The 13,353-nt window shown below is 56.6% G+C and overlaps 1 protein-coding gene across 1 annotated transcript; it reads right to left on the bottom strand.

The window, feature by feature from the left end:
• Window positions 1-5,766: 5,766 nt before the first annotated feature.
• LOC138919832 (spermatogenesis-associated protein 31E1-like) lies at window positions 5,767-9,567 on the bottom strand. The gene is made up of 4 exons (XM_070246426.1): window positions 9,335-9,567; window positions 8,509-8,569; window positions 7,990-8,050; window positions 5,767-7,706 (listed from the first exon to the last, which is right to left on the bottom strand). Exons 1-4 carry the CDS (start codon window positions 9,521-9,523, stop codon window positions 6,284-6,286), a joined length of 1,734 nt encoding a protein of 577 aa, XP_070102527.1. The 5' UTR covers window positions 9,524-9,567; the 3' UTR covers window positions 5,767-6,283.
• Window positions 9,568-13,353: the final 3,786 nt, after the last annotated feature.

Here is a 13,353-nt window from a genome sequence, read left to right on the forward strand (position 1 = left end):
GCGTGGCTGGCGGACTCTAGCAGACGCTGTCTTGCACGCCTCCCCAGGGGAGGCTTGAGATGTCAAGCGATGGAAGCACCCCTTACAAGACAGCCTCCCCGGGGAGCTGCGGGAAACAAGATGCACAAGCTGTAGCCAGGAGCAGAGGGCCCTGGGACAGCAGGGCAGGCCAGGCCAGGCCAGGTGCGGGTGGCCCCTTGAGAGCCATGGCCCTCCCTGGCCCTCCCTTCACTTCACCGAATTCTCCTGCTGTCCCTCCCCGCCAGGCCTCTTGCCACCCCCTGCCCCATGGCTCCCCTCCCAGCTCAGCCCCAAGCTGCCTGTAGCCCCGGGGCACGTCAGAGACTCTGCGAGGAAGAAGCCCAGGAGAGAAGGGCAAGATTCCTTACCTTGGCGAAAGGGACCTCAGGCCCCCCACTTCTGCCAGGTCCTTCCGGCCAGCTCTGTAAGCTAGAAATGAGGGCACTGGGTCACAGCCGTGAAGGCGGGGGCCTAGGGCTCTGGCAGGAGGCTGCGTGCAGTGTGCCTTTAGGGGAGACCGTTTGAGGTCAGACTCTGGAGCCCAGGCACCAGTGCCCAAGGCCACGGGATCCCTGACGGGGATGGCAAGGCTGCTGATGGGTTGAGGTTTGTCGTGGACCAAGTGCTTCAACCTCCACCACAGCCCACATGCCCCTGCTGGGCAACACCCTGTTCCGGACGCCTGCTGGCCTGGGCCTTGGTTCCGCGCACAGCATCTGGCAAGCACTCAGGTTTTCCTCTCCTTGCCGGGAGCCTCGCTGAGGGCTCTGTTTCCTGAGGGACAGGCTCTGTCCCTGGCATCCTCGAGCCCACGGAGCTGGGCGCTCAGGGACAGGAGGTGCAGGCCAGCTCTGGGGCACAGGGCTGAATGGCAGGAGCTTGCTTACCTTTCAAAGCTCCCCTTTTCTTCCTGCTCCTGCTGCTCCTCCCTCTCGGCTCCACTTGACGCTGAGGTGAGAGAAAAGACAAGAAACTGCGGGGTCTGAGCCCCAAGGCTCCCTCTCCTCTCTCTGGACCAGCCGCAGACGCACAGCGTTTGTGAGCGGGATGACTGCCTACCCTGAACTCCTGGGGCTCTGGGGTGTTCCTTCCCTTTTACTTCCTTTTGAAGTGGATAACTGAACACAAAATGGACGTTTGCTGTCTTCCTTCTCTGAGGATCGTAAGCAGGTCCCCATGTGGGACCAGCGTGCATCTTCTGTCACTGTTCCTCTGCTCGAGAAGCGCGCGCCTTCTCAGAGGTACAGGATCGTGTGAGCTTCCTCAGGGAGGACTCTGCTTCCTGAGGCTACAGCCCCACTCCAGGTCCTGCCCAGAGGCTCTCGGGGGCTCAGCTGTGCCCTCAGATCAACCACGACAGAGAAAAGGCCCGCCTGAGACACCTGCCCCGGGGAGGTGGCTGGGGAACGGGTGCTCAGGGCCTGTCTTCCCACAGATCCCACTCGGCATCCCGTCCGTGGCCACTGGTCGCTGGCCTCTGGGGCCTTTCCCTGGAGCCCTCTACCACACCGGGACTCCTGCTCGGAGGTCTTCGGACCGAAATCCCTGTGCCCACTCTCCCCCCTGCCCACCCAACCTGGCTGGTCTCTAGAAGGATGATGTTCTGTTCTTTCCCGTCCCTGGGGTCCCTCTAGTTGATTCAGAGAAGTGGAAATCACAGTAAAAGAGGAGAGAGACTCGTCTTCTGGTGGGTCTGGGTCCAGGATTTCTTACCTTCCTGACGTTTCTCCTTTTGTCAGTTGGTTGTGAGGGCGAATTCCTCTTGGGGGAGGGGGGGAAGAACAGGAGGAAGAGCCCCAGTCCATACAGGATGCGGAGGATGGTCCCAATCACCCAGGAGGCGGCACTGGAGCTCAAGCAGGTAGCAACAATGCTTTGTAGACGTAAGATAGGAGTTTCCATGTCTCAAGTCTAGTCCTACTCTCAGGCAACTGAGCGCTGGGAGTGACTTGGAGATTAGAACCCCACGCCCTCATCGTGGAACTGTGGCCGTGTCACGGGGGCTCCTGAGGGGGGAGGGGGGAGGGGCAGGCGAGAGGAGGGCAGCCGATTGGACCCCAGCCCCTGCGCCGCCAACTGGCCTCCAACTGCCTCCCTCCACCCTCCTGGGCCTTCTAGACCTTAGCTGGTTTTCTGTTTCTTCCACCTGGAAGCCAGCTGTCGCCCGGTTCCTTGCCTCTCCTGGATTCTTGGTTTGAAGCCACCTATCTCAGGGCCTTTGAAAGTCTGCAGTTCTCCCAGGAATTCGAGCTAGTTCCCAGGGACTCACACCCTCATTCTCCTCTGTCCTCAACTCCGACTGTTGTTTTCACCTCACTTATTGACTCTGTGTGTGCGTGCCAGGACACTGAAGTGCTGCTCTCTTAGCTGATCTCAGTTATAGAATGCAGCGTTCTCGACTCTAGTCACCACGTCAGACATGAGATCCTCAGAGCTCCTTGATCTCAGGGCTGAGAGTTGGTCCCCTTTGACCTGCCTCTCCCTCTCCCTCCCACTCCACAGCCGCTGGCCACCACTTTTGTACTCTCTGTTTCTGTGAATTGACCTTTCTTTTGTCGTTTTTCGAGTTCACGTGCTAAGCGACCCCAGGCAGTATCTGTCTTCCTCTGTCTGGCTTGTTCCACTGAGCGTAACGCCCGCCAGGTTCATCGATGTTGTGCCAGTCTCCACTCCATTTGTCCACGTAACAAGCTTTTGGTTTCGTCAATCTGGAAGTCCCACTTTATTTTACGCTTGTTTGGCTTTGAATATGAACGTTGTTATTGTTTCGATCAACCTTTGCCATCTTCGCTCAGGACGACTCACCCAAAAATGGAAACTAATCATTTCTTACGGAACATAAGCATAATCAAAATTTAAGTAACTAAACCTCCCAGTAATGTGTTTTATGTTAGTCGCATTTCTACTTCTGAAGTGAGAAAGCCTTCACCAAGACTTATGGGACGTGCTGGACACACACACACACACACACACACAGACACACACACACGCGCGCCCATACATAACGCAGGCGTGGACACATTTGCACAGACCAATTCAGGCCTTTCCAACCAGAGAATTCAGCACATTCTCATTTTCTCTAAGCTTTTCTGTCGTCTTGACCCTGTTTCTTCTCATTCCGCCCGAAATAGACCGTCTTCCGTTTCCAGAGTTTAGACGGCTGTGTGGCCCAGCCCGAAGCCGGGCACGGCTCGAGTGAGCTGAAGTGCTGCTCTTGAGAGCGGACGTTGGGGCCGGGTCCGTGGCCCGGGTTGGAGTCCAGTCTGAGGCAGCCCTTTCTGGTCTCCCCGGTTTGCCCGCCACGCGATCTCTTTCTCAGAGTTGGCCTTGCCTTCCCCTTCCTGCCCCCTCCGGGCCCCCGGAGCCTCGAGTCTTGCCTGAACCTGTAGAAAGAGGGCCCTTCGAGTCCTAGAGGAATTCCCTGGTGACATCATCGGACATGCCTTTTTCAGTGAGAACTGGGGGTTCACTTAGGGATTGTACTTTTTGGTCAACGTGTTAACTTTTCAGACTCGTTGGACAGGTAGTGCTTAGATATCCGGGTTTATAGTTATTACACAGCTATCCATACACACAGCGACGGAGAGAGACTCTTTTAAGTGATAATAGGGTAATCTTACTTATACCAAAAGCGTTAAGGTCTACGTTGTTCTTACTAGCTTCACATGATAAATACGTTCCCGATTTACGAATGTGTGTGATCACAGCAGAATTTGCAACAGGGTAACTCTCTTAGCAGGCCCCAAGATGATCTTTAACGTCTTTCTCAACAGTTAAAACAACTTTGTTCTTCTGAAGTCCAACAAAGACCTTTTTCTGGAGCTGGGACTCCTAATTGGGACGCTTGGCTAGCGTATGACTGTGACCAGAGTCCCACATTCAGGCTCTCGCACGCAAGAGTTCTGGACTCAGGGCCTCCTCAAAGCCAGCTGCCCAGGTCAGGGACTGACATGACTCGGGCCTCCCGCGTGTTCCCTGAATTGGCCTGCCTGCCAGCTCAGAGAGAGGATGAGGAGCGAATGTGTTTTAAAATGCAAATCAATCGGAAAGCTCTTCCGGGAAACCTGACCCACCTGGAACAGTGTCAATAGTAGAGGGGAACCCCTGGTATTAAATAAAGACCGCCCACCCCAAATTTAGGGAAATTGGATTGTTTCCCTGACATACACGATGATTTCTATCTCTGTCATAGCAGAAGACAGAAGTACAGGAATTGCCTGCTGCTCCGATATTAAGACGAGTTTCAGAAAGGTTCCCTTTTCTCTTCCGTTCAATAGAGAAGCGATAGGAGGGCCAGGAACGCACTGACATTTTCTTGCTCTGTTGGGATTCATTGGATTCCGTTACCATTTAATCTAGCGATTCTGCGCTAGTACTCAAGTGAGAAACTGCAGTTGTGTGTTCATTCCCAAATAATTTGAGTCCACAGCAACCATGAGCTAGTTTCTTCTTAATTCAAGTGGAAATCCAGTTCATTCAGGGGACCTGCTCCGCAGGTGCGGATCTCTGTCTACTTAATGTTCTCTGGAGACGAAGAACAAAGAGCTTGTGACAGGTTGAAGGTCAGGGGTCTCCTGTCCAGATACGTTCTGACAGTGTTTTATTCAATGTGGTGATACCTGGCCCTCCCACGTCCTCGGCACCTGTCGTGCGTTAGGTAACGGCATTTTTTTCCTGAGGAAATGGCTCAAATCCAAGATACCGTGTTAGGTTTACTCTCTCTGCCCTGTTTCGCCCTTTCAGCCTCTAACCCGTGTTGCATTTGCTTGTGAGATCCTGGAGGCGGGTTCATTTTCACACCATCACTGCCATTGATACTTACTGGGCAGGCAAATTTCAGTTCACCCAAAAGCCTTCACAGAGAAGCTCATGGCAGGTTTATTTCTAAGGGGTGAAATCGTAAAAATCAAAAAATGTCATCCGGTAGGTAAGCGGTTAAACTCTAGTGGCACTTTATTCTCCTTCCCCGGCGTCCCACCCTAGGCGCACAGTGTCCCACCCACCGTCAGGTGGTGACCCCACACACTCACCCCCGGCTCCGTTCCCCAGGAGGAGAAGGCAGGGGCAGGAGAGCAGGGCTCTGAGCTCCTCTGGGCAGAGGGGTGAGGCCCACAGCAGCACGCGTGCTCCCCACCCGCCCGCCCTCAGAGCCGGGAGCGCAGCCATCCTTGTCGCTGCTGCTCCAGACTGTGACAAGCACAGAGGGACGGGGACGCTGGGCCGAGAGGGATGCGCAGGCCCATCTCCACGGCAGCTTCAGCAGGGAGAGGAGCAGCTCCCGGGGCAGCGTCCTCACCTATTCCCAGCGAGAGCTCGGGGTGCAGGGCAAGCTTCCTCGCCCTCCGGACTCAGGGCCAGCACTGCCCCACACTCCCCTCCCCACTCTGTGACCTGTGAGCCTGTCTCTACGCTTGCTGGAGCCTCTGCAAAGCCCCTCCCTACAGCCCCACAAGTTCAAGGGCCAGAGAACGCAGGAGAGGACAGGCGGGGCCCATCGTGGGCTTGGGGTCTTAGAGGTTTTGCTCATCTGGAAAGAGCCCAAAGCTTCCATTGGTTTTTGTAAGGACGGTGTGATGGGGACTTGAGGTGCAATGGGGGAGCTGGGGCGAGGGCAGGTGAGCCACGCTGCAGTCGGCCTCCCCCCATGGCCCTGTCCCTTCTGGAAGCCAAAGCAGACGCTCAGGAAGGGCGGAGCCTGACCCCGTTCTTTCCCCCTAGCAGGGCACAGACAGAAGCCACGACCTCTAGGGAGAAAACAAGTGTATTTGGGGAAAATTGGGGTAGGAGGACAGCATTAGCACGGAGGGTGGGATAAGGAGCAAAACCAGGTTTTCTGTTCGTCCGCTTGCCCGTTCGGGCAGAGAAGCGTTCCTACGAGGAAAGCTGTGTCAGGCACAGTCTGCTCATCCCGGGAGAGGCATATCTGAGGAGAGCGTGGCGGGTAATGGATTGGCTGAGGCAGCTGCCACCCTCAGCCCAGGCTGGCAGGGTTTGGCCGGGGACCGCGGCTGCCCGGATGGCAGGGTCCCGTCGCCATGCCTGCTCTGATCCATCCCCTCGTATTCGGACAGTTGTGGTCCCTGGAGGTGGGTTGGGGACTGTCCTCTGTGATTGTTCTCCTCTGCTCTGGGGAGGAGGGAACGTCGTGGTGACAGGTATGTCCGGCTTGCCAGGCCTGAAATGGGTTTTGCGATGCTTCTGCTGGGAGGCCAGAAGTTCTCGGCCAGCCTCAGTTTCCCTCCCAGGACGCAGACACAGGATGTCACTGTCGATGGCGCCTGAACAGCCCCGCCATCCGACGCCGAGCTGTGTGTGACCCGTGCCCGGCTCTGGGCGGTGGCTGAGGCGGGCTTGCCTTTGCGAGGGGCTCCTCTGGTGCTTCCTCCTTGTTGGGCCTCAGGCAGGGCAGGAGGCGTCTCAACATTTTTCTGAGAGGGCTGTCGCGAGGATCCTCTTCCTTTGCAGGCGGGGGCTGGAGGGGTTTGGTCTCGAGGGTGTCTCCCACGTCCCCGACCTGGCTCCGAGACTGGGACCCTGACTCCCCGTCCAGTGTTGCCACCCCGCGGCAGGGCTCTGGTGAGGCCCCACCCCTGCTCTCCTCCCGAGGCTCTTCCCTGGCCACGGGGGACCCTGAAGTCGGCCCCCGACGGCCTTGCTCGGCCCCCACGAAGGTCCCACCCCGCCCTTTTCTCTCTGAGAGGCCGCGTGGGAAGCTTGGAGAAGGCGGCCGGCCCTCCTGTCCCGAGAGAGAGGCTTCTGAGGGCCCACTGCCATCGCCAGGTAGGGTCCCTCCCAGGGCCTTCTGATTTTCCTCACACACAGGTGAGGGAGCAGGGAGGGGACGGGCCAGCCTGGGAACTGATGGTTTGGTCGTCCAAGTTAAGACCTGGTCACCCGGAGGAGGCTCAAGAGGTTTTCCCGTCAAGTGTGCAGAGTCAGCTTTCGAGGGGGCCCCAGAATCACAGGTGGCTGCGGGGGGCAGAGGGGACCGTGGAAGGGCCGAGGGTTGAGCCTCACATGCTTCCAGAGCTGCAGGCCCCAAGGGCAGGAGGGGTAGGCCCCAGCGGAAATTCAGCCCAGACGTGATAGTGTGTGCTGGGAGCATCTGAGGAGTGCGTGGATCGTCTTGTTCTTCTTCCCAGACCTCCGTTTGCATGCTCTCCGTGATGTCTGTCTCGAGCAGCTTCTGGGCGTCAGGGTTGGCGACTGAGGGGCTGTCGGTCTCTCCCTGCCTATGTGTGGGGCCTCCCCAGAATGAGGCCACTGGTGGGTGGCAGGACAGGGGCCCTTGCTGGGACCCGAAGTGCGACGGCACGGGGAAGAACAAGACCTGGATCGTGTTCCAGCGGGAGGGGAACGTTTCAACGCGACAGCTCACGCGGCCGTGGCCTGAGTTGGGAAATGGCCAACACGAGTGAGCTGGGGCCGAGCTCGTGGCAACAGGGCGTAGTGGAGTGGTGGTCAGGGCCGAGGGCGGTTCTGCTGGCAGGGTGGAGGCCCAAGGTAGAGTGCGCTGGGTGAGAAGAGCCAGGGAAAGTGCTGGAGCCGTGGTGAGAGGAGCACCTTGCACGGGCTTCCCGCGTGGCTGGCGGACTCTAGCAGACGCTGTCTTGCACGCCTCCCCAGGGGAGGCTTGAGATGTCAAGCGATGGAAGCACCCCTTACAAGACAGCCTCCCCGGGGAGCTGCGGGAAACAAGATGCACAAGCTGTAGCCAGGAGCAGAGGGCCCTGGGACAGCAGGGCAGGCCAGGCCAGGCCAGGTGCGGGTGGCCCCTTGAGAGCCATGGCCCTCCCTGGCCCTCCCTTCACTTCACCGAATTCTCCTGCTGTCCCTCCCCGCCAGGCCTCTTGCCACCCCCTGCCCCATGGCTCCCCTCCCAGCTCAGCCCCAAGCTGCCTGTAGCCCCGGGGCACGTCAGAGACTCTGCGAGGAAGAAGCCCAGGAGAGAAGGGCAAGATTCCTTACCTTGGCGAAAGGGACCTCAGGCCCCCCACTTCTGCCAGGTCCTTCCGGCCAGCTCTGTAAGCTAGAAATGAGGGCACTGGGTCACAGCCGTGAAGGCGGGGGCCTAGGGCTCTGGCAGGAGGCTGCGTGCAGTGTGCCTTTAGGGGAGACCGTTTGAGGTCAGACTCTGGAGCCCAGGCACCAGTGCCCAAGGCCACGGGATCCCTGACGGGGATGGCAAGGCTGCTGATGGGTTGAGGTTTGTCGTGGACCAAGTGCTTCAACCTCCACCACAGCCCACATGCCCCTGCTGGGCAACACCCTGTTCCGGACGCCTGCTGGCCTGGGCCTTGGTTCCGCGCACAGCATCTGGCAAGCACTCAGGTTTTCCTCTCCTTGCCGGGAGCCTCGCTGAGGGCTCTGTTTCCTGAGGGACAGGCTCTGTCCCTGGCATCCTCGAGCCCACGGAGCTGGGCGCTCAGGGACAGGAGGTGCAGGCCAGCTCTGGGGCACAGGGCTGAATGGCAGGAGCTTGCTTACCTTTCAAAGCTCCCCTTTTCTTCCTGCTCCTGCTGCTCCTCCCTCTCGGCTCCACTTGACGCTGAGGTGAGAGAAAAGACAAGAAACTGCGGGGTCTGAGCCCCAAGGCTCCCTCTCCTCTCTCTGGACCAGCCGCAGACGCACAGCGTTTGTGAGCGGGATGACTGCCTACCCTGAACTCCTGGGGCTCTGGGGTGTTCCTTCCCTTTTACTTCCTTTTGAAGTGGATAACTGAACACAAAATGGACGTTTGCTGTCTTCCTTCTCTGAGGATCGTAAGCAGGTCCCCATGTGGGACCAGCGTGCATCTTCTGTCACTGTTCCTCTGCTCGAGAAGCGCGCGCCTTCTCAGAGGTACAGGATCGTGTGAGCTTCCTCAGGGAGGACTCTGCTTCCTGAGGCTACAGCCCCACTCCAGGTCCTGCCCAGAGGCTCTCGGGGGCTCAGCTGTGCCCTCAGATCAACCACGACAGAGAAAAGGCCCGCCTGAGACACCTGCCCCGGGGAGGTGGCTGGGGAACGGGTGCTCAGGGCCTGTCTTCCCACAGATCCCACTCGGCATCCCGTCCGTGGCCACTGGTCGCTGGCCTCTGGGGCCTTTCCCTGGAGCCCTCTACCACACCGGGACTCCTGCTCGGAGGTCTTCGGACCGAAATCCCTGTGCCCACTCTCCCCCCTGCCCACCCAACCTGGCTGGTCTCTAGAAGGATGATGTTCTGTTCTTTCCCGTCCCTGGGGTCCCTCTAGTTGATTCAGAGAAGTGGAAATCACAGTAAAAGAGGAGAGAGACTCGTCTTCTGGTGGGTCTGGGTCCAGGATTTCTTACCTTCCTGACGTTTCTCCTTTTGTCAGTTGGTTGTGAGGGCGAATTCCTCTTGGGGGAGGGGGGGAAGAACAGGAGGAAGAGCCCCAGTCCATACAGGATGCGGAGGATGGTCCCAATCACCCAGGAGGCGGCACTGGAGCTCAAGCAGGTAGCAACAATGCTTTGTAGACGTAAGATAGGAGTTTCCATGTCTCAAGTCTAGTCCTACTCTCAGGCAACTGAGCGCTGGGAGTGACTTGGAGATTAGAACCCCACGCCCTCATCGTGGAACTGTGGCCGTGTCACGGGGGCTCCTGAGGGGGGAGGGGGGAGGGGCAGGCGAGAGGAGGGCAGCCGATTGGACCCCAGCCCCTGCGCCGCCAACTGGCCTCCAACTGCCTCCCTCCACCCTCCTGGGCCTTCTAGACCTTAGCTGGTTTTCTGTTTCTTCCACCTGGAAGCCAGCTGTCGCCCGGTTCCTTGCCTCTCCTGGATTCTTGGTTTGAAGCCACCTATCTCAGGGCCTTTGAAAGTCTGCAGTTCTCCCAGGAATTCGAGCTAGTTCCCAGGGACTCACACCCTCATTCTCCTCTGTCCTCAACTCCGACTGTTGTTTTCACCTCACTTATTGACTCTGTGTGTGCGTGCCAGGACACTGAAGTGCTGCTCTCTTAGCTGATCTCAGTTATAGAATGCAGCGTTCTCGACTCTAGTCACCACGTCAGACATGAGATCCTCAGAGCTCCTTGATCTCAGGGCTGAGAGTTGGTCCCCTTTGACCTGCCTCTCCCTCTCCCTCCCACTCCACAGCCGCTGGCCACCACTTTTGTACTCTCTGTTTCTGTGAATTGACCTTTCTTTTGTCGTTTTTCGAGTTCACGTGTTAAGCGACCCCAGGCAGTATCTGTCTTCCTCTGTCTGGCTTGTTCCACTGAGCGTAACGCCCGCCAGGTTCATCGATGTTGTGCCAGTCTCCACTCCATTTGTCCACGTAACAAGCTTTTGGTTTCGTCAATCTGGAAGTCCCACTTTATTTTACGCTTGTTTGGCTTTGAATATGAACGTTGTTATTGTTTCGATCAACCTTTGCCATCTTCACTCAGGACGACTCACCCAAAAATGGAAACTAATCATTTCTTACGGAACATAAGCATAATCAAAATTTAAGTAACTAAACCTCCCAGTAATGTGTTTTATGTTAGTCGCATTTCTACTTCTGAAGTGAGAAAGCCTTCACCAAGACTTATGGGACGTGCTGGACACACACACACACACACACACACAGACACACACACACGCGCGCCCATACATAACGCAGGCGTGGACACATTTGCACAGACCAATTCAGGCCTTTCCAACCAGAGAATTCAGCACATTCTCATTTTCTCTAAGCTTTTCTGTCGTCTTGACCCTGTTTCTTCTCATTCCGCCCGAAATAGACCGTCTTCCGTTTCCAGAGTTTAGACGGCTGTGTGGCCCAGCCCGAAGCCGGGCACGGCTCGAGTGAGCTGAAGTGCTGCTCTTGAGAGCGGACGTTGGGGCCGGGTCCGTGGCCCGGGTTGGAGTCCAGTCTGAGGCAGCCCTTTCTGGTCTCCCCGGTTTGCCCGCCACGCGATCTCTTTCTCAGAGTTGGCCTTGCCTTCCCCTTCCTGCCCCCTCCGGGCCCCCGGAGCCTCGAGTCTTGCCTGAACCTGTAGAAAGAGGGCCCTTCGAGTCCTAGAGGAATTCCCTGGTGACATCATCGGACATGCCTTTTTCAGTGAGAACTGGGGGTTCACTTAGGGATTGTACTTTTTGGTCAACGTGTTAACTTTTCAGACTCGTTGGACAGGTAGTGCTTAGATATCCGGGTTTATACTTATTACACAGCTATCCATACACACAGCGACGGAGAGAGACTCTTTTAACTGATAATAGGGTAATCTTACTTATACCAAAAGCGTTAAGGTCTACGTTGTTCTTACTAGCTTCACATGATAAATACGTTCCCGATTTACGAATGTGTGTGATCACAGCAGAATTTGCAACAGGGTAACTCTCTTAGCAGGCCCCAAGATGATCTTTAACGTCTTTCTCAACAGTTAAAACAACTTTGTTCTTCTGAAGTCCAACAAAGACCTTTTTCTGGAGCTGGGACTCCTAATTGGGACGCTTGGCTAGCGTATGACTGTGACCAGAGTCCCACATTCAGGCTCTCGCACGCAAGAGTTCTGGACTCAGGGCCTCCTCAAAGCCAGCTGCCCAGGTCAGGGACTGACATGACTCGGGCCTCCCGCGTGTTCCCTGAATTGGCCTGCCTGCCAGCTCAGAGAGAGGATGAGGAGCGAATGTGTTTTAAAATGCAAATCAATCGGAAAGCTCTTCCGGGAAACCTGACCCACCTGGAACAGTGTCAATAGTAGAGGGGAACCCCTGGTATTAAATAAAGACCGCCCACCCCAAATTTAGGGAAATTGGATTGTTTCCCTGACATACACGATGATTTCTATCTCTGTCATAGCAGAAGACAGAAGTACAGGAATTGCCTGCTGCTCCGATATTAAGACGAGTTTCAGAAAGGTTCCCTTTTCTCTTCTGTTCAATAGAGAAGCGATAGGAGGGCCAGGAACGCACTGACATTTTCTTGCTCTGTTGGGATTCATTGGATTCCGTTACCATTTAATCTAGCGATTCTGCGCTAGTACTCAAGTGAGAAACTGCAGTTGTGTGTTCATTCCCAAATAATTTGAGTCCACAGCAACCATGAGCTAGTTTCTTCTTAATTCAAGTGGAAATCCAGTTCATTCAGGGGACCTGCTCCGCAGGTGCGGATCTCTGTCTACTTAATGTTCTCTGGAGACGAAGAACAAAGAGCTTGTGACAGGTTGAAGGTCAGGGGTCTCCTGTCCAGATACGTTCTGACAGTGTTTTATTCAATGTGGTGATACCTGGCCCTCCCACGTCCTCGGCACCTGTCGTGCGTTAGGTAACGGCATTTTTTTCCTGAGGAAATGGCTCAATCTAAGATATGGTGTTAGGGTTAGTCTCTCTGCCCTGTTTCAGCCTTTCAACCTCTAATGCGTGTTGCATTCTTTCTAAGTTCCTGGAGGCTGGCCCATTTTCAAGCCTTCGTTACTCATTGCCATTGATATTAACCGTGCAGAAAAATTTAGGTTCACGCCAAAACCTTCCCCAGAAGTTCATAGCAGCTTTATGCATAGGGGACATTATAAAAACCAAAAACTGTCCTTCAGTAGGTAAGTGGTTAAACTCTGGTGGCACTTTGTCTCCTTCTCCCGGGTCCCAGCCTAGGTGCACAGTGTCCCACCATCAGATCATGCCGCCACACACTCACCCCCGGCTCCATTCCCCAGGAGGAGAAGGCAGGTGCAGGAGAGCAGGGCCCTGTGCCCCTCTGGGCGGAGGGGACAGGCCCGCAGCAGCCTCTGTGCTCCCCAACCGCCCACCCTCAGAGGCCGGAGCTCAGTCGTGGTCGTCGCTGCTCTTCCAGACTGTGACAAGGACAGAGGGAGGGCGACGCTGGGCCGAGAGGGTTGCGCAGGCCCATCTCCACGGCAGCTTCAGCAGGGACAGAAGAAGCTCCTGGGGCAGCGTCATCTATTCCCACCAAGAGCTCGGGGTGCGGGGCAAGCTTTCCCGCTCCGGACTCAGGGCCAGCACTGCCCCACACTCCCCTCCCCGCCCTGTGACCTGTGACTCTGTCTCTACACTTCCCGGAGCCTCTGCAAACCCCCTCCCTACAGCCCCAGAAGCTCAAGGGCCAGAGAACGCAGGAGAGGACGGGTGGGGCCCATCCTGGGCTGGGGTCTAGAGGTTTTGCTCATCTGGGAATAGCCTAAAGCTTCCGTTTGTTTTTGTAAGGATGGCGTGATGGGTACTTCGCGTGCAATGAGGGAGTTGGGGCCAGGGCGCGTGAGCCACGCTGCAGTCAGCCTCCCCCCATGGCCCTGCCCCTTCTGGAAGCCACAGTAGACACTCAGGGAGGGCGGAGCCTGACCCTGCTTCTACCCCTAGCAGGGCGAGACGGAGGCCACCAGGTC

Source organism: Equus caballus, chromosome 21, assembly GCF_041296265.1.
Source record: "Equus caballus isolate H_3958 breed thoroughbred chromosome 21, TB-T2T, whole genome shotgun sequence".
Classification (NCBI taxonomy): Eukaryota; Metazoa; Chordata; class Mammalia; order Perissodactyla; family Equidae; genus Equus; species Equus caballus.

What these genes read in the sequence shown, in the direction of transcription:
- LOC138919832 (XM_070246426.1), bottom strand. Translation starts at nt 9,523, where the DNA reads ATGGAAACTCCTATCTTACGTCTACAAAGCATTGTTGCTACCTGCTTG. An exon ending in GAAAAGGGGAGCTTTGAAAG is followed by an intron (nt 8,051 to 8,508) that starts GTAAGCAAGCTC and finishes CCTCATTTCTAG; the next exon opens with CTTACAGAGCTGGCCGGAAG. An exon ending in CTGAGGTCCCTTTCGCCAAG is followed by an intron (nt 7,707 to 7,989) that starts GTAAGGAATCTT and finishes TGTTTCCCGCAG; the next exon opens with CTCCCCGGGGAGGCTGTCTT.